Genomic DNA, 18,536 nt, shown 5'->3' on the forward strand with positions numbered 1-18,536 from the left:
GTGTTTTTTTTATTTGCATATTTCAGAGCAGAAAGCAATTTGTTCCTTTTCAGACTTAAAAAAACCTTTTTAAGGAGTCCCTGAGCAATTCATTACAAGTTTTGTGCTATTTTGGTGTAGTCTATCCTGGAATGCATGTCAAACCATGGCATGGAAAATATGAAGCTGCTTCTGCCAAAGTAATGAGGGATGCACCAGCCTCTTAAGTTTTGGTACTTATCACTCTTTGTAATCCAGTTAATGAGTTTTCTTTTTTCTGCACACACCTCGACTACACCTTTTGCTGAGTGTTGCTTTGGTGATTAAATTTTTCCCAAATTAAATGGAGGGAAAAAAAGTTTTTAAGTTACTTGAAACTGTTTGGGGACAAAAAACACAGTGGAAATGACAGGAAAAATAATCTATATATATAGCTGCAGAGTCTTGCAGCTAAGATGGCAAACTAAAGTGGAAAAATATGTAAGAACAATAGGTTTGTGTCATATTAAAATTAATGTCTCTGTTGTTTCCCGTAGTACTGCTTAATGTCACTGTTTCATAACACTAAATATGAATTTCGCAAAAACAAGAAAGTTTTACTCACTACTTAGACAGAGATTTATCACACTAAAGAAGGTGGCAGTGGAATCCCATGGTTTTCACTATTATTGGGTCTTGAAATGTGAGCAGAGTACACTGAGAATGATTCTGTTAAAGCAGAAGTTATCTCCGTGTGCCCATGCACACACACCTTTGTGTTATCACATTTATATGTCGGGCAGATATGCAATGCTAAGAATTCACTGAGCTGGTGTTGGAGAGCTGTGTGAATACTTATCTTCCAGGAGAGCCTCTGGGTTTTCCTGCAACACCCAAAGGTGTCTGATAGAGTGCCTTAGCTAAAGAATCTACTTTTTAAATGTTTACTCCCTCTTAAAGATAAAAACCAAACACAAAGATAGATGCCTACAATACAATGTGAATAACAAAGACCCCACTACCAACTGCACACTAGAGCCCCAGCTGAGATTTTAGAGCAGGGTTCTGCACATTTCTCTGTTAGAAACTCAGAACCTCTGTGTTTCTTGTCCCCAAACAGGTTTGATTTCTAACCCAGCCTTCTGTGCTATGCAACAAAACAAGTGCTGCTATCAAGTGTCCCACTGACGTTTTTTAGCTGCTGTTGAACTGTAGTAGTTAAACTCTGCCTTGGCATCCCTCCCCAGTGATGCTCAGGAGCTGGAGGATGTGTCCATGGAAAGTTGAGTAGGACCTGATCCTGGAGATAACAGAGATAACCTTGAGACATTTGAGGCCGGACAGAGCACAGTGTCAGGTCATCAAGTAATGGTAATGGGTCTGTTATAAAGAGTGTTTGGCCTATCTGGACCCCTCAGCTATCTCTAAAACCAAAAAGTTATGAAAGAAGCAGTTCTGTGACTTTCCATTTGCTTCCTAAATATCCCTATTCCACCTTAAACTTCCTATCCCAGTCATTACCATTAAGAAGAGAAAAAATGAATGAAGAATATCTTTGCCAAGCAAAGGTGCAGCAGCCTAGAAAATGCAATCCTTACCCCTTTTGGTTGAAGGTGCTGCAGCCTAGAAAATGCAATCCTTACCCCTTTTGGTTGAAGGTGCTGCAGCCTAGAAAATGCAATCCTTACCCCTTTTGGTTGAAGGTTTTGTTAGCCCATAGTTGGAAGATCTTCCAACTGTTCAGAGTCCAGCAAGAAACAGCACTAGTCAGGATGGGGAGGTGACATTGATGAGGTCTAATTTAATCTCTCACTATTGTGAAAGAGGGGGGAAAAGATTTGTCCCTACTGTGCACTAAATTTTCTTTAAAATCAGCACTGAGAGCAAGGGATGTTTGGAGAATTGTAGCTGTCCCTCAGCTTGAAGCACAGTTCCTACTGGTGGTGTCAGTGGACCTGACTGGAAGTTCTGCACACTCCTAAAAGGACATTGGACCCCCACAAAGTGCAGCTTCCTTTAGTGCTCAAAAAACACAGGCACGATGTCGGTGATGATGGATCCCCAAATGAAGCACAGTTCAACTGAAGTGGGAGGATTTAGCAAAATGCATAAATTTCTGGTCTGCTACTGTCTGTGAGAGGCAGATCTTTACAGTAAGCCTAAGTCACAGCTGGCTTTTTCTGGAATGGTTTATGCTCTTGACCCTCCTCGGCTCTATAGCCAATAGGGAGTTGTCAGGCTACATGTGTTTTTAAAATTCTTTCAGCTAAATCAGAAATCCAAAAAGCAAAATACAGCTCTCAGCAGTATCATGTGGAGTTGTGACACTCCCTGGAGGGCTGGGGTACATAAACCAATGAATGGATTACAATGAGGCATAAATGTAGTATTTTCATCCATGACAGATATAATCTCGAGCCTGTATTTTTCATGTTACTTAACTCTTTCAGAACATAATGCGTGACAGAAAATGTCTTATAATGCACATTGCAGTAAATATCAGTCAAGTATGCTTTATTGCTGAGCTCTACATGTTTCCAGAAGTTAACAGGCACAGCTGGGATATAAGAAATGGCAATGTTGTATATATTTCTTGAACATACAAAATACCTTGGCTCTCTTCTCCCCCACCCTCCACATTACATCCCCAGCTGTTCTGATCATGTCACACAGTGGATGAGTTTTTCCATCGTCAGCTTCCCTAAAATGATAACCTTTATTCAGGCTTTCATCCTTCCCAAAATAAACAGCATTATCCATTTGTCATCACATTCAAGTTAGTCTATCAGAGTGTGGCAAGGAATAATAGAATAATAGCTGTACCTAGCAGCAAATTCTCAATACAGGTAACATCCATTGATTTTAATATAAAATCATAAAATAATTTGCGATGGAAGGGACCTTAAAACTCATCTCATTCCAGCCTTGCCACGGGCAGGAACACCTTCCACTCTCCTGTTGCTTCAACCACATTCAATCTGTCCTTGGACATTTCCAGGGATGGAGCATCCACAGATTCTCTGAGCACCCCATTCCAGTTCCTCACCACCCTTGATCACTCTTGGCTAGCATGGAAAAATTGTTCTTGATAAAGCAAGAAAAAAAACAAAGAAATGTTATTTTATTTCAGATGAATTAAGGGTTGGTCAGGGTGGACCTCCTAACCCGTACGTGAGAAGCAGTGACTGCAGCAAATGAAAGGGAATAGGAGTGGTGAAGGAGGTATCACAAGAGAAAAGAAACATGTAAACAAAACAGAAATAAGCATTCCCAAAATTAAACACTAATGTGTTACAGGGAGAGAACAGCTACTTCCAAACATTTGGCAATTTCAGATATTATACTGTGTTGCATGAAGACAATGTTATTTCCTTTTAACTGCCATTCCATTTAAACCAGCAAGCTGATGTGTGTGCTTGAGGTCTGTGTTTGGTAGGCATTTTTTCCCCTTTAGCATAAACCTTGTTGATTTAAAAAGTGAACAAAGATGAATCAGGTGGTAAATGTATTCATGTAATCATTTTCATTAATAAGCTGTTATAAATAATAGAGGGAAGGTTTTAAGTGTATAATTCTCTGTCGCACAATTGAGATTTTTCCACATCTTCAGCAGTAAGTTAATTAGAATCACCTGCATTTTCTTGGGCGGACACCAAATGGATTGCAAACAAAAACAGATTAAAATAGCTGTAGCTCATGGCATACAGATGACAAGATTCACAAAGAGGACAATCAGGCAATGAAAACCTCCTCTTTTTCAAACATTTTTAAAGGAAATTCAGCTCTTGTGAGTCGCTGTAAAAAGACATTTGTAAGTGTTTCGCTGAAAGACTAGAATGGCTTTGTTTCTGATCCCATGATGAGTGAAAGAAATGTTTAAGAAAGATCACTTTACAGAGAGATTCAGACTGAAATGTGATGACTGTGATTCAAGCCAAGCCAAAAATTACAGCTCAGAATTAAAGGGGATGGACGTGGCTTGGGAATCCATTTTCCCACATTCCTGAATCTCAATCATCCCAGCCAATGTTTAAAAGAAAATACAGTGGAAAGCAATGAGGTCACTTTGTTTAGCTGCAAGGAGTGGGACTAGCAGAATGGCAAAAGTATATATTGGGGGTAAGGGCAAAATTACAGTGAGCACGCTGCGTGTTCGACGGCTCCATTCAAAACAAATAGGCTCAAAGCTTAGTTTAGTTTCTTGTTACAGGCAGCCTCCTGAGGAAGTCTTGTTGTTCCTGGGGCTTTTAAACCATAAACTTCTTGAATGTCAAAGCACAGCACAATAGAGAAGACGACAGAGGCAGAGCAAGCTTGATTTGGGCATTAAACAGCAGCCCTGCGTAGCAGTGAACTGTGTGCTCATTTAAATTACACTTGCTTTGTACTCTCACTGCCCTTATTTATTTGTCTGTAAATATCGAAGTGGAAATTCTACCATCGAGTGATATGAAACAGAATGAAGTATATCCTCCATCATATTCACTTGTTACTCATTCTCAGTATGTAATGCTCATATTCAGTGTTTTAATTGCTTCCATTAAACAGTTTCTATAGGGTCTTGAAAACAATAAGATCTTAGTCAAGCTTTTCTCCTTTCATTGCATCTTGGAGTTATTACTGCAAGAAAAAATGAGATTCTCTTTTTATGTAGGAATGCCCCTCATCTTCTTGATATTATTGCAGTCAAACATAGAATTATTTCTTTTCAGCTAATTTCCTAAGGAGATTCACCAAACCTCATGTCAGACACTTCCAATAGAGCTGTTTCATAGTATTTAAAGAACTACTACAATATTCCCTCTCCTTTTTTTCTCCCACTCTCTCTGCCTTTACTAACTTCCACAGCAGTGTTGGATTTCTACTAATCACAGGAAAAACGAAAATCTTTTTGATGCTACCTTGAATTCAGGCTTGCTGTCACAAGTCCTGCAGCTGAGCAGTGCTGGAAGGAAGTCCAGTACCTTCAAATCACATAAAATGTACAGATGAAGAGGACACTTCCCTCACTTTAATAGGAATCAACAAAGCTTTTATTTTATGTTTCTTGTTATTTGCTTCGCTATCAAGTGCAGTGCTTTACTACAGATCCTGTTCGTAGCCCATGAAGAGGTTCAATCTCATCCCTGCTTCTTTGGTACTCCTTGATAATCCAAGGCATTACATTAGTCCTGTTTGTTGCAGCACTGAGCTCAGAGATCAAATCTTTATTTAAAGTAAAGTTCAAGTCCTTTGTAGCCTAAATCCAGAGTGTTGGATGTACCTTGTGTTCCTCCATACTAAACCCGATTTTGCCAGACTGTGGCTGTTTAAGGTAGTAGCTCAGATCTTCTGTAACTTTACCTGTCCTTGTCATTATTTAATATCTCCCTGACCTTTGTGTCATCTGCTGATTTTGCCAAGGGAATTTTTCCTCTCATTGTCCCATCTCTGATAGAGGTATTAGATGGCACTGGATGAGAGCCCCGCTCTCGAGAGCTGTGCCAGTCCTGGCCCTGCTAACTGATATCTCCCATTAACTACCACATTTTGAGGTCTGTCACCGAGCCAGATTTTAATCCATGTAATATATGCCCTGTTAATTCTATAGAATGCAAGTGCTTTGATCAAAATGTCATGTGGTACTAAGTCAAAGGTGGCACAGAAAGCCAAACACTATTTCAACACCATTGCCTTCACCAACCAGAACCTCTCAAATATTCTGTTCCTTTAAAAAATGCAAAAAGTTTGCTAGACAAACCTCTGATTTCCATGAAACCATGCTGGTTGGGATTAATGATATTTTGTTATGAATTATTTGTTTATAGTGCCCAGAATTAATTATTTAAGTAGTCTGTCTGTGACTGAGGTCAGTCTAGCCAGTCTCCAAGAACATTGCTCTTATTGCTTTTACAATATCAGAATAACTCTTCAGCCTCAGTCATTTCCAAATATTTCTCTGTGCTTCATTTCCAAATGTGAGGCACAAGCATATTGTGGCCACCAGTGGAAATGGATGGTTTTTACAACAGTGGTTGTGTTTTTGTCCTTCAGACTCTTTGACCTCCTAGGCACATTTAAGCTCTGATAGAAATATCTAACATGACATTTTTGTGGCACCCATTTCCATGGTAGCCAGGTACTCCCTCTGGACAGGGGATGGACCTGTTTCCCTATTAAATAAGGATATGTTGCTGGTATGTTGCTGAGATGTTTTAAGGCTCAAAAGTGTGATAATCTGCTGGGAGGAGAACAAGAAAGGATAATTCTGGTGATCAGAACAGCAGCTGGGTCCCGTCAGAGCAGAGCCAGCCCCAGTGCCAGCCCCCAGCACTGCTCCAGCAGCTTTGGGAATATCCAACCCCACCCTCTACCGCACCGAGGAGCAGGACAGGGATGTCAGCAACACTTTGTGTTGTATTTTGTGGGGTGTAGCCCATGTTTGCTTCGTGACATTCTTCATTTTCACCTCTGATTTCCATGGCTTCAGACAAAAAAAATTGTTATTTTTGCTCAAACATTCACCTGAAACTCTGGGTTCATTTTGTCACCCTATGTAGATACATTATTTTAATGTCCAATTTTAATGTGTTATATTCATTCTTTGCTATTCTTCATGATTTTCCTCCTACTGGAATACATATATTGGTCCTTTTGTGGAATTTTATTTCTGTTGCCGTTGTTTTTTGTTGTTCTCATCACATTAGTTTGTCATGGATGTATTTGCTGCATCCACTAATTTCTGCTTCTTTAAATGATTTCTTGCCTCACTTTTGTGCCCTTAGTAAACTTGAAAAAAAATTTGTTTATAAATCAGATATTTATGGTAAGATGCATATGAAAACACGAGGAAAGAATTATAGTTTTAGGGAGAACATACCCTGATAATGACCTCTTAAATATTTGTAAAGATGGCCCTGGGCATCTGAGCCCACAAAATAGTTTATAATACAACAGCTTGATTGCATAATGATACTTTAGTTTTAAAACGTATGATCTTTCTGTTTATGGGAAGGCATAATAGGCTCCTTTGAAATACAATAGTTTTGCCCTGAACATAACTGATTTTAAATGAAAGGACTAACTAAAGAATGCCTTTCTTCAAGTTTGTACTTCACTTTGTTGTTGAATCCAGCACGATGGTTTCTTTTACAAAACAGGCCTGGGGACCACACCTATTTCAGGATACATTAATTGTGAAAGTTCCCTGGTTTTCCATGCAGGAAGTTACCTAGTGCTGTTTTAAATTCTAAATCTTGTTAAAACCCAGAGAAATGTACCACCACCCCTTTCTCACTGCACATAGAGAATTTCTTTTTATATTCAGTTTGAAGGTATTATCAAATAGAGATTAAGATTAGACAGAATCCAGTGTGATTTGGGAGAGGGATTTTTTTTTTCTATGCAACAGAAATGAGTGAGAACATTTAACTGCAGACAGTTCATAATTCACCTGGACTACCTCAATCAATGTTGAAATCTAGTATTTAAAAACATTTTTGGAATAAATATATCGCCTAAACTCTAATTTCCTTCTGTCTGTTAATATTTTGATGCAGCACCTGGTTCTAACTCAAACTGGTCCTAGATCTGACACTGGCCTGCATTCATTGTTACTTCTATTTTGGATAGGAGTGAGTGCAAGAAATGTTTTAAATAAATATTCTTCTAACATCTCCTGTGCAGTGCAGAGTGACTGTAACTTTTATTATTGCTCATGAATCTCAGCCAAGTCCGAGTCCAGTTGCCTTTTAACTTTTTCATCAGGAGCACCTGTGTACTTTTTTTTTTTTTAACGAAAATAGTTAAAATTTGCTATAGTTTGGCAGCTGAACTGATGAGTTCATGAGTAAGACCTTTTCCTACATTTCTTATACCATCACAAAATTTAGTGTGGAAATCATTATCGTGCTTTTGGCTATAATTTCTAATTGTGGGTCCATCCTGTTCTCAGGTTCCTCATTAAAACAAACAGAAACAGAGTTGGAGACTGGAATATAAAGCAAATAAAATACTTGTTGTCCTTTAGGGCAAAATCCAGTGATTTTTCCCTGATAAACCCCACTACAAAACACAAGAAGGTCATCCTATAGTGAACTAAAGTTGACTTTATTATACCAAATATCTTTTCCTGAGAGTTTCTTTGCCACTATACTTAAACTCCAGCACCAGATAGGAAACTGGGCAAGGCTTTTGTTTCATCCTGTTCCCTAAGTATTTATAGCCTGCCGTGAAGAAACACTTACAGCAGTGCAGTGGTGTTTTTATTCTTGACATGGGTGCCCTTAAAAGTGAATTTGCTTTGAAAATTGTTCACAGAATCAGGATATAAGAACTATGAAATGTACTTTTCTCTCTCTTTCTCTGCCTTTCTCCTTTGTGCCTAACTGGATTTCCAAAATAAGTTGTTAACAATCCAGCTAAGATAATGCGGTCATGAAAAGGATGTCCAAATCCACCAATTTGCATTGGTTTGGTTTAGCTTAACTTTCAAAGTTCTTGGAGCAGAAAGTTGATGGCATGTGGATGTTATAATCAGCTTGAATTTTTTTTCTATTTTTTTTCTCTCTGCCATATTGTATGGTGCCCAAATAAAATGCTAATCAAACTTCATTTCTGGACCAAAATTAATTTATTAACAATAATAATGCTCTTGTGTACTCCACACCATGTTGCAAGATGTAATAGCCACCAATTTACAACACAGCTTGTTAATTTTCACTTGATCTGGGTGATTTATGCAGGTTCCAAATTGATGCTCTTAATGTGAGACTATTTCACCCAAAGTGACATGGATTGTTTTCACTTCCATATAACCAATGAGGTTAAGAACTGAATTGAGCTAGATCCAAACAAAAGTTAACATTCTGTCTGGTGGATTGCCTGATTGTTAGTTTGATTTATTTTTCCTTTTTAATTTCTGGTTTAGACTTCAATTTACATGATGCAATTCTTAATCCTCTGCCACAAGAGTCCCACAATCCTATGCTGGGAGTTAGTCTTTCACTCTCCCCTTACTAAAACAGAATTAAACTCTCCAAATTTAAGTTAGAATTGCATTACTTAAACATTTCAGTAATTTCCATTTGCTCATATGTTATATATCCAGCAGATGGATAATTTCCAAGATTTCTTGATTACTAAATCCTTTTTGATTTCTCTTAAATAAACTTTTTCTTTATCCCTCTGTATCCAAAGGGGAGATCTTCCTGAATTGAAACATCACTCTCAGTATTATATTACAGGACACTCACAGGTGCAGGGTAGAAAACTATCTAATAAAACACACAGAGAAGCACAGAGTTATTATCAATAATCAGAAAAAAGAAATAATTGCTAATTTCTAAAATAAGTTTTTTAATGCACACCAAATCAGGATGTTCCTGGCAGCATAGACGTAAAATGAGAAATGTATTTTGTAAAGAAACAAAACAAACATGCAAGCACACAAGAAATTTTATATGGTGTCAGTCTTCATCAAAAGGAAAAGTATGTTTTTTCAAATATTTATAGTTTGGAGGAGAAATGCCTCCAAGGACTTGAGTCACTGGCCATGGCACTCGTGTGCCAAGGAATGGTGCAAGTGTCAATAAAGACTTGAAATTCAGCTTCTTCTTCATCAACTGTTATCACAGCTGGGCTTCTGAGCTTTTCCACTTGTTTTTACTCTTACCTATACTCTCAGATTTCCTTTTCCTCACCCCAAATTGGAAAACTATTCCCCCTAGATACATTGTCAGGGAGTGTTTCCTGAAAATTTTTGGGTTTGACAAATTAGTGTTTTCCAGGAGAAGAGCTTTCTCTGAAACTGCTTGCCAAAACCTAATTAAAACTTGTGTTCTGAGGGATAAGTAGCCTTAAAAAAAAAAAAAAACCCAAAAAAAAAAACTGATTTGTGTAGCTTCTCTTGGTTTCTTTTGTACTTGCAAGTTTTAAATGTGAAATGACAATGTATGTTTTAGTGGGTTTGATTTTTGAGCACACAGGTTGGGTCAGTGCTGCACACAGTGAATTCTCCTGGAAAAGGAGAGCGGTTCCCATGTGCTATGAAATCCTACAGCTATGCAACAGGGGCTGGAAGTGCTATTTTAAACACTCATATCAACAGAGCTTGCTGTAGGAGATAATATGTCACAAAAGGGAGTATGACATCTAGTTTCACCTAGAAGATAAACCTTGAGTGGATATGCAGGGAGAAGCAAGGACTGTCGTGTTGTCCTTGAAAAGAATGGCCTATATCAGTGAAGAAGAGAACTCCAGGGCATATGCTACTTCGGATATTTAATTTAATCCTCAAACCTGTCTGAGACACTATGAAGAATATAGTAGAGAAACGGTAGTTGTGTGGAGTCTCACATGATTTCCGGGTGGGCACCTCAGTGATTTATTTTCAGAAAAGGTCACAGCCTCAGAAATGCATGTCTGGAAGCCCAGAGCCCAGGCAGAGGAGTTTCCTGGCACTATTGGTGCAAACATTCCATGTTCAAGCAGGACTGGCACGGCACCGTGCCCATCCCAAACATCCCACGTTGAAGCAGGGCTGGCACGGCACCGTGCCCGTCCCAAACATCCCATGTTCAAGCAGGGCTGGCACGGCATTGTGCCCGTCCCAAACATCCCATGTTCAAGCAGGGCTGGCACGGCACCGTGCCCGTCCCAAACATCCCATGTTCAAGCAGGGCTGGCACGGCACCGTGCCCATCCCAAACATCCCATGTTCAAGCAGGGCTGGCACGGCATTGTGCCCGTCCCAAACATCCCTTCCCGAGAGCACCAGAGCCAATCCCCCCTTGCTCTCCTGCCACACTCAAAGCCCCTTGCAGAGCCGTATTCTGCTGACAGAATTACAAGATAATTACAGCTAGGTGTTTTGTATTCACTTAAGTTAATCTCCCACTTTTATTTTTCATTGCTGCTTTAATCAGCGAGGAGGCACTTCAGTTGTTGTCAGGTGGATTATTTCTCAGTCGCTCGCTGCGCTGCTCTCCTTCATGCTTGCGAGCGTGCTTCTGCCTTCCTGACAACAGGCATACAAAGAAAAATACTTGTATGATCTAAAATGAAATATGTGTTTCTTTTTCAGGTCTAGATGTTGATGGAATATACAGAGTTAGCGGCAATCTGGCAACAATACAGAAGTTACGATTTGTTGTCAATCAGGGTAAGTGATTCCTCCACCCTGGTAATGTTTTGTTTAGTACTCAACTGTCTCAGATGACAGTATTTCAGAATCTGCTATACATTAGTGGCATAGAATGATGAGCCCTGTTTTGGAAAAGAGAGGAAAGGGAAGGTAGAAAGATATTGCACAGAGGGAAATGTCAGCTAGGAGAGAGAAGAAAAGAGCAGAGTAAGCAGAGGAAAATAGTAGTTAAACTTGAGATGGGAAACAAACAACAAACAAATCTAAAAATACGGGAGGAAATGGAGACGTGAAATAAGGTGGCAAAAAGCAAAGCATATGTAGAAACCAAGGAATCAAAGTGAGGGGGAATGAAGAAGATTAAAAGGAAAAATAGCAGATTGTTTGGATGTTGAAAGTTAAACAAAACCAAAAGTAGAGCAGGGATCCAAAGGAAACCAGTGAAAGAGAAAAAGGTGCTGAAAAGAACTTAAAAGGAAAGACTAAAAGTGGAGTACTGGCTCTGCCAAAGTCAGTGGAAGATTTACCACTGATTTTGAAAACACAAAGGTTTGACCCCAGAAAATGGAAGAGGAAAGATGAATATTTTGGGGACCTGCTAACCAGAATTAGAACCATCCTGTATGTATTTACTGAACATATTTCCACAGATTCTGTGTATAATAAACATATTTCCACAAATACAACAGCACGCTTTTCACTGATGTGGCCTAAAGAAATCTAACATTGATCAGCAGATCCTGTTACAGGTGATATTGGGAACTAATAAGGATGAATGACAAATGCATTTATCTCCAAATGGTTTACTACTCTTAAGAAAGACTAACTCTCCCCACATTTAAAAGCTTAGCAAATATCAACAGTGATAGTGAATCTCATGATAATGCTTAACAAGAAAATAGAATCAAGTTTCTCATAAATTGGGAAAAATACCAAATTTTATATTGCATTTAAGACCTTATACACTTTTGAATGAATCAAGTACAAATGTGGAGCTGCTGCAACATTTTGTCCTACTTTTTATGCTCTTTTTATGCTCTTTTTATAAGTTACCTGGGGACTATTACCAGAACTGCTAAATATTGTGTATTCTGTGTGAGGGTGATAGTTGCTGGAGAACAACTCCCTCAATTAGCATGGTACTATATACATAAACTAAGAGCTTTGACTCAGAAATTCTCATGAAATTGAGAGATAGGAGAGATGTAAAAATATTGCCACCTTCAAGCCTCCATTTAGATCTCCAGGGAGAGTTTCGGGGGATCAGTAGGTGTTTGCCACCTCCTCAGCTGCTCCAGATTAGTCTCGTCTTCAGCTGAAACTGGAGGGTGAACTCTGGTTTATGAGGAGTCAGTATTTATGCCAGCAAAATTCAGCAAGACTGAATAAATCATCATTTACCAATCAGCCTCACAGTTTTGATTCATTACTTAGGTTCTCTTAAATTTATAGTTGTTGGGTATTTGTGTGTCGATAATGAAGCCTGCCTTGGCTTCAAAATGACTGTAAGCTGTATTTTGTTTGGAGACACATAGGCAAAAATGGGATTTTCTATCCTTCTACACTGCCTTTGAGCTCTTTGCTCAGGAAAAAACTGTGCCATAAAAATAATGGTCCTGTCTATCATGTCTCGTGGCATCCAAAGGTTAACATACTTGAGGTTAACATTACTGCTCAAGTTTTCACCTAAAACAGATGGGCTGATACTGTAAAGCTAGACAGAAGTCTAAGCTGGCTTTTTGCAGCAGAGAGGGACCAGACACCTTTTCCTTCTGGTTTATACTACTGTGAAAAATGAAAATATAATGGTGGAGTTAATAGTACATTAAAGCCAGTCTGGCACTGGTTACTTAAGGCATGTGCAAAAAAATCTGCCTACTGAGTGACCACAGGAAATTCAAAGAAAACTAATGCCCCTGGAGAACTATGTCATCATCTTATCAGTTGTGATAATCACTTTTTCTTACGTTATTCTTTATTGATAAAACGAGGGCATTCATGTGTTTTATGTCACAATGGAGTGGATTTTGGATGGCAGTGGTGATATCTATCCAAACTCCCTTTACACATCCTTTAAAATCTTGTCTACAAAAAATTTCAGGTCTGTACTTAGGTTTTTCCTCAGGTGAATGCATGCAGAAATGCTGATTTAGGTAAGTCCTAATGCCACCTAACCGTCCCCAGGGGTGACCCCGACACCCCATGTGAGAAGTGGAAGAACTGAGCACTGTGGCTCCCAAAGAATAATCCAGAAGTTTTTAATTATAACATTCAAGAAGGAGCACAGACACAAAGGATAGCTGGCCACTGTTTCAACAGTGCAAATAGCATCCTTTTTCTGTGCTAAGGAGGGATCTGCAGGCAGGAAAGAGCCCACTGAGTCACAGTGCACCTGGAAAATGCTGTGGGGAGATGGGGAAAACAGGATTTATTTGTGGTGTGCTTGGGAGAGCATTCTCCTTCCAGTGTGTCCCAGAGCCTGGTGTTCCCAGTCAGTTGGGTGCTGAGGTCAGCAGCACTTTCAGGCGGCTTCATGAAGGGAAAATAAAGTTACCAGGAACACTACTGTGTGCTCCCCACCTTCTTTTTTGCCATTCTCTCCAAGCTCTGCAGTGGGATGATGGTTAATAACTCACTGTCCACACATCCCCATCCCTCAGTAATTATTGTGCCCTCCTCAGGTCAATCCCTGTGCCTTCATTTTTTGGTAGTTAACAGTAGGAAAGGAGTATTTATACATACGATTTTACCATAGCTACTTTCTTAAAAAAAAACTTTTAGTTAAAGCTTAATTTAATTATAAATGCAAGCAAATGTTCTGACAAAGCCTATTTGCATTGCAGAGATTGACTGCAATCAGTTCTTCTACAGGCCAAATACTCATTGGGCTCTTTCTTCCTGCTTACTTTGCCATTGTGCTACACCTACATTTAGAGGATATAAATAATATGCATCACACTGAGGATTATAGAAGGCACTCTAGGCTGGCTGCCATATCAAAGTATTTTTTTTTATTAGAATAATCATTAATTAGAATATAGCAAAGCTTAATTTGGCTCCTTTTCCTATACTGTTAATGTCATCTGCAGCATCAAAAATTAAATGAGAGAACTGGTGAATATGAAAGGAGAAGAAACTAACAGTTGTCAGCTTTGTCATTAAAGAAGAAATAAGAACAGTAAAAATATAAAAAGTCTCTTGAAATTCTAGATTTTTAGGGATGAAAAGGGGTTTGCAATGAAAAAAACCCCAATCCTGGTATCTTTTTTAATTCTCTGAATATATTTTGTGTTTTGCTCTCATTTCTTGAGGTAGGCAGCTCCTGAAGAGGGTTTTGGCCTTGCCAACACGAGCAGCAGCGGAACAAACTAGGTTATTTACTTTATGCCTCTCACAGTTTTCTTTTTCCTCTAAAAGTCTATTGATATCAGACCATTTTTGCTTCTGCGCAACGGGATTATCTTTTATCTATGATTTATTTTCCCATTAAGAGCTGAAAAGATCAGTTGATCATCAGAGGACTGGGCTATAACATCTCTCAGCACTTTCAAAACTCTAAGTCATCATTTTTCAAATCACTGAATCAAGGCAGGAGAAGTTCCTTGTACCAAACTGACATCAGGAAATTTGTTCTTTTCTTGGTCTATAAGCACTGAAAAATTTGGGCTTTAGAAACAAAGTCACCAGGCAGCCAATACTTTTGGCTGAGCACCTACAGTAAAGGCATCTATGATAGCTGGAGATGTTAGAGATACTTATTCCTCTTTTGATTTCCATATCATTGGTCAAGTCTGAAAGCTGAAATGCTAAAAAAACAAACAACAAACCAAAACCAGACAACTATTTAGAGGATTCTGCTGATTTTACACAAGCTCTAGTAAGTTAAATCCTTTACACGTATTTATTAGGATATTGTTTTAATTCACACCTGTAGGAAAAGTGATAAAATAACATTTATGGGTCTGTTAGGCCTTGTAGGGTGTGCTGGCAGTTCCAGGGTATGAGGTACTGCTGAAAAGATCCCTTGTTCTGGCCCAAACCCCTGGGAGGGTCTGACATGGCCCCAGGTGGGGCTGCTCAGAGTCATTAAGGCACCACTACACGAACCTGAGGACAGGGGGGAAGTGCTTTTCAACAGCCAAATACAGCAAGAGTGGGGCAAAAAGGGGCCTGATAAAGAAAAACAAGAACAAAAAGGGAAGACTTTTCACCCATCAGAATTTGTGAGTAAAAGTGAATTTTTCTTCGCTTTGGTTGAAGCCATTGTGGTGATTATAGAACCCCAGAATGGTTTGGGTTGGCAGAGACCTTAGAGCACCTCTCTTTCCACCACGCTGCCGCAGGGAGGGAATCCTTTCACCAGGCCAGGTTGCACCAAACCCCATCTGGCCCCGTGTATGGGCGTGTGACACACGTTTATAAGGATGTTTTTTAATGTTTTGTGAACATGAGGATGTTCTTTGGGCTAAGCCAGGTTCCTTGTCCTGCTTCCTTTCCCGTCAATCCTCAATTAACTCCTTGCTGAAGACCAGGGACACCTGGGTGAGGAGCTGGAACCTTCCTTCTTTATGTTTCCTGTGCTAATCTGCTCAGTAGCTGGAAAGGCATTCACTTTCTATGGCTGCCAATCAAGCAATTTTCATGAGTGCTAAATTAACTTAAAAAAAAAAAAAAAAAGAAAAATAGAGCCATAAAGAGTTCACAACACGTTTCTGAAGCACCAGGATTTTATCTCAATGCATACACGTTCAGGGAATCTAACCATGGAAATACAGATTTCAGTACTTACTGGTTCATTCAGCAAGGGTTGGTTCATGCATAATACAAGAGAGTTCCTAATTGTCTTTATATCCAGAGCTTTGTTTGCAAAATGCTGGGTGTTTGCTGTGCAGATGACCTTTGCATCTCTTTATTTCATTAGGAATACCTTGTGTGTTAACTGCAAGGCACCACAGACCATCCAAAGGTCAATGATTGTGTTTTTACAGCTCTGTTACTCTGCTTATGTACCAAAGCAGGGGCAAATATGGGAATTTTTACAGAGGCTAAATATTGTGTTATTGCAGAGAGGTGTGTTTCTTGTGGAACATGGAAAAGAGCAGCCAAAGATATCCAAATATTCCTACATTGAGGGGGGAAAAAAAGTGAATTTAATCTCCTCCTTCCATTACCTCACAGTAACAAAAAAAGTACTTGGACAAAATAAGAATTAAAATATTTATGTTGCTTCTTCTATAAGAATTTAGCAGGATATGATTCAGTGTAAGGAAATAATTAAGAGTAAAGTTTGAACCAGAAATACGTGAACTGATTGCGAATATTTATTAACTAAATAATTTAATAATAAAGAAAATGCCTACTTGATTAATTGTTACAGAGTAAAAATTACAATAAAACTGTCTTGATCAGTGCTTTGCAGAAGCACCATTACTGTCTGTGCAGTTGTTTAACAAGGATTTAATTGGAAAGATAAGTGAATGCACATTTAAAAGTATTGTTAATTTGCTTTATAATCACCCCATCCTTCACAGTATTGACAGCACCAGGCACAAACCCCTTTCTCTTTTACAAGTATTATTTTCCATATGTGCACAATAAATTCTGAAGCAGTAATTGGAAATTTTATGGATTTCAACATACCTAGTGTTTTGAGTTTATAGGTGCCATATCCCTTTTCTAAAGGTTGCTCATAGGTGGCATTTTAGGTAAAATCACTGCTTTTTTATTACCCATAGGCTTTTTTGGAGGTTGTGGTGTGGTAGTTTGTTGGATTTTGGGGTTTGCTTTTTTAATTTTGTTTTGCTTTCTTTCCTAAGAAATATCTAATTCCCATTAACTTTTCCTTTCCATTTGAAATACCAACAAAATCTTCGCTCCGACATCATTTTTGATTTAATAAACAACAGCCGTCAGAAACAGTAATCTTCAATATGTTTATATTCCATCTGCACTTATATTTATTGTTCTAAAATGACTCAGATTGATCTAATTGACAAGCAAGAGCTCTGACCATATGAGCAGCTAAGGATGGTACCTTTAACCAGCAGGATTCTTCAACCCCACTGACACGTTCTTCATCGATGAACGGGGAGGGAAGAGGGACAAATATTTGGGATTTTTTAAAATTTAATTATTTATTCAATTTTAATATTGCTGATTCCGTGAGCTTGCTGGGACCATATGTCTGTGTGAGCTGGGCTATCAGGAACCAGGGTGGTTTCCTGGCTGGCTCTGCCTCAGCGGGCACAGGCACGAGACTGGAGCTGCTGCCTCTGAAACAGAGCCCCCAGGTCAGCACAAATGGGATGGGTGGCTGTGAAGGAAGCTTTTAGGAGGGGAGAAAAGAGGGAGGAGGCAGCTGGATGAAAAAAAAAAAAAAAAAAAAAAAAAAAAAAAAAAAAAAAAAAAAAAGATGTTTTCTTTTCACAGCGCTATTTGTTTAAAATAAGAAAAAAAAAATGGGCTTTTTTATGCCCCCACCCAAACCAACAACAATGAAAAGTCCCACCCCAAACCAACAAAACTCCCCATTCAGAAAAATCTATATCTTTCCACTGACCCCAATATATCCATTTTAAAGGCAGGCAGGGGCTCTGATCCTCCCCCTAACAAAGGCTCCATGGGCACAGGAGGGCAGGTCCCCTCTCAGCTGCCAGCAGCCACAGAGCAGCGACAAACATGGATGGCCAAGAGGATTGTCATGGGCTTCATTCTAATATTGCAGCAAGGAACACTGGATAAAAAGGGGAAAATAAAGAGGAATGGTTCTCTCTTGCAGTCACTTTCCTTTTTGTTTGTGGTTTCTTAATTTCTTGTGTGCATACCTTGGTGAGATTTCCCTTTATATCTGGCTGTCTCATATCTTTTTAGATGTTTTAGGTTATTGATTTTATTTTTTAGGCATATATGAGTATCCCTAAAAACACACAAATGTGCCTTGGTGGGGGTCTAGCCTTAAAGCCACCCTCCAGCCTTGGTGATGTTCCTGGTGTGATCAAGCACAGCCCAGGCAGCAAAGTCTTCCTCATGTCTGCCAGCAGCTTTTCATGTGACCAGTCTCACTGAGAAACCAGTAAGAGTGATCCAAAGTTCACAATGGAAATATCAGGCTCAAACTGGGTTACTTGCTAGCTGAGAACCAAAATGTCTTGAAAGCCTTGAGTCAAAAATAGTTTTTTTCTTTCTTTTTCACACTTCCCAGGCAAGCACAGAAAATAAAATGGACTGAAGCAATTTTCAAAAATAATTATAAAACAGCTTGCTTCTGGGTTAAGACCTGCATATGCCAAGCTGTAGCCAAGAATTTCATTTTTTAATTTTTTTTTTCCAAGCTTTAAAACTCTGACAACAGAATACTTTAATTGAGCCCACAGTACTTGGTGAATCAATTAATATGTGCATGTTACTCATGTGGGTTCTTCTTTTTCTCTGTCTGTTTAAAGGTACAGAAAGTTTA

At 39.0% G+C, this 18,536-nt stretch overlaps 1 protein-coding gene across 1 annotated transcript in view; it reads left to right on the forward strand.

The window, feature by feature from the left end:
- ARHGAP15 (Rho GTPase activating protein 15) overlaps window positions 1–18,536 on the forward strand; it is a 323,478-nt gene that overhangs the window by 209,946 nt on the left and 94,996 nt on the right. Inside the window, exon 11 of the mRNA XM_058810001.1 lies at window positions 11,021–11,098. Coding sequence (XP_058665984.1) covers window positions 11,021–11,098 — 78 coding nt within the window. The remainder of the gene's footprint in view (window positions 1–11,020; window positions 11,099–18,536) is intronic.

The sequence above is a fragment of the Ammospiza caudacuta genome, chromosome 8 (assembly GCF_027887145.1).
Source record: "Ammospiza caudacuta isolate bAmmCau1 chromosome 8, bAmmCau1.pri, whole genome shotgun sequence".
Classification (NCBI taxonomy): domain Eukaryota; kingdom Metazoa; phylum Chordata; class Aves; order Passeriformes; family Passerellidae; genus Ammospiza; species Ammospiza caudacuta.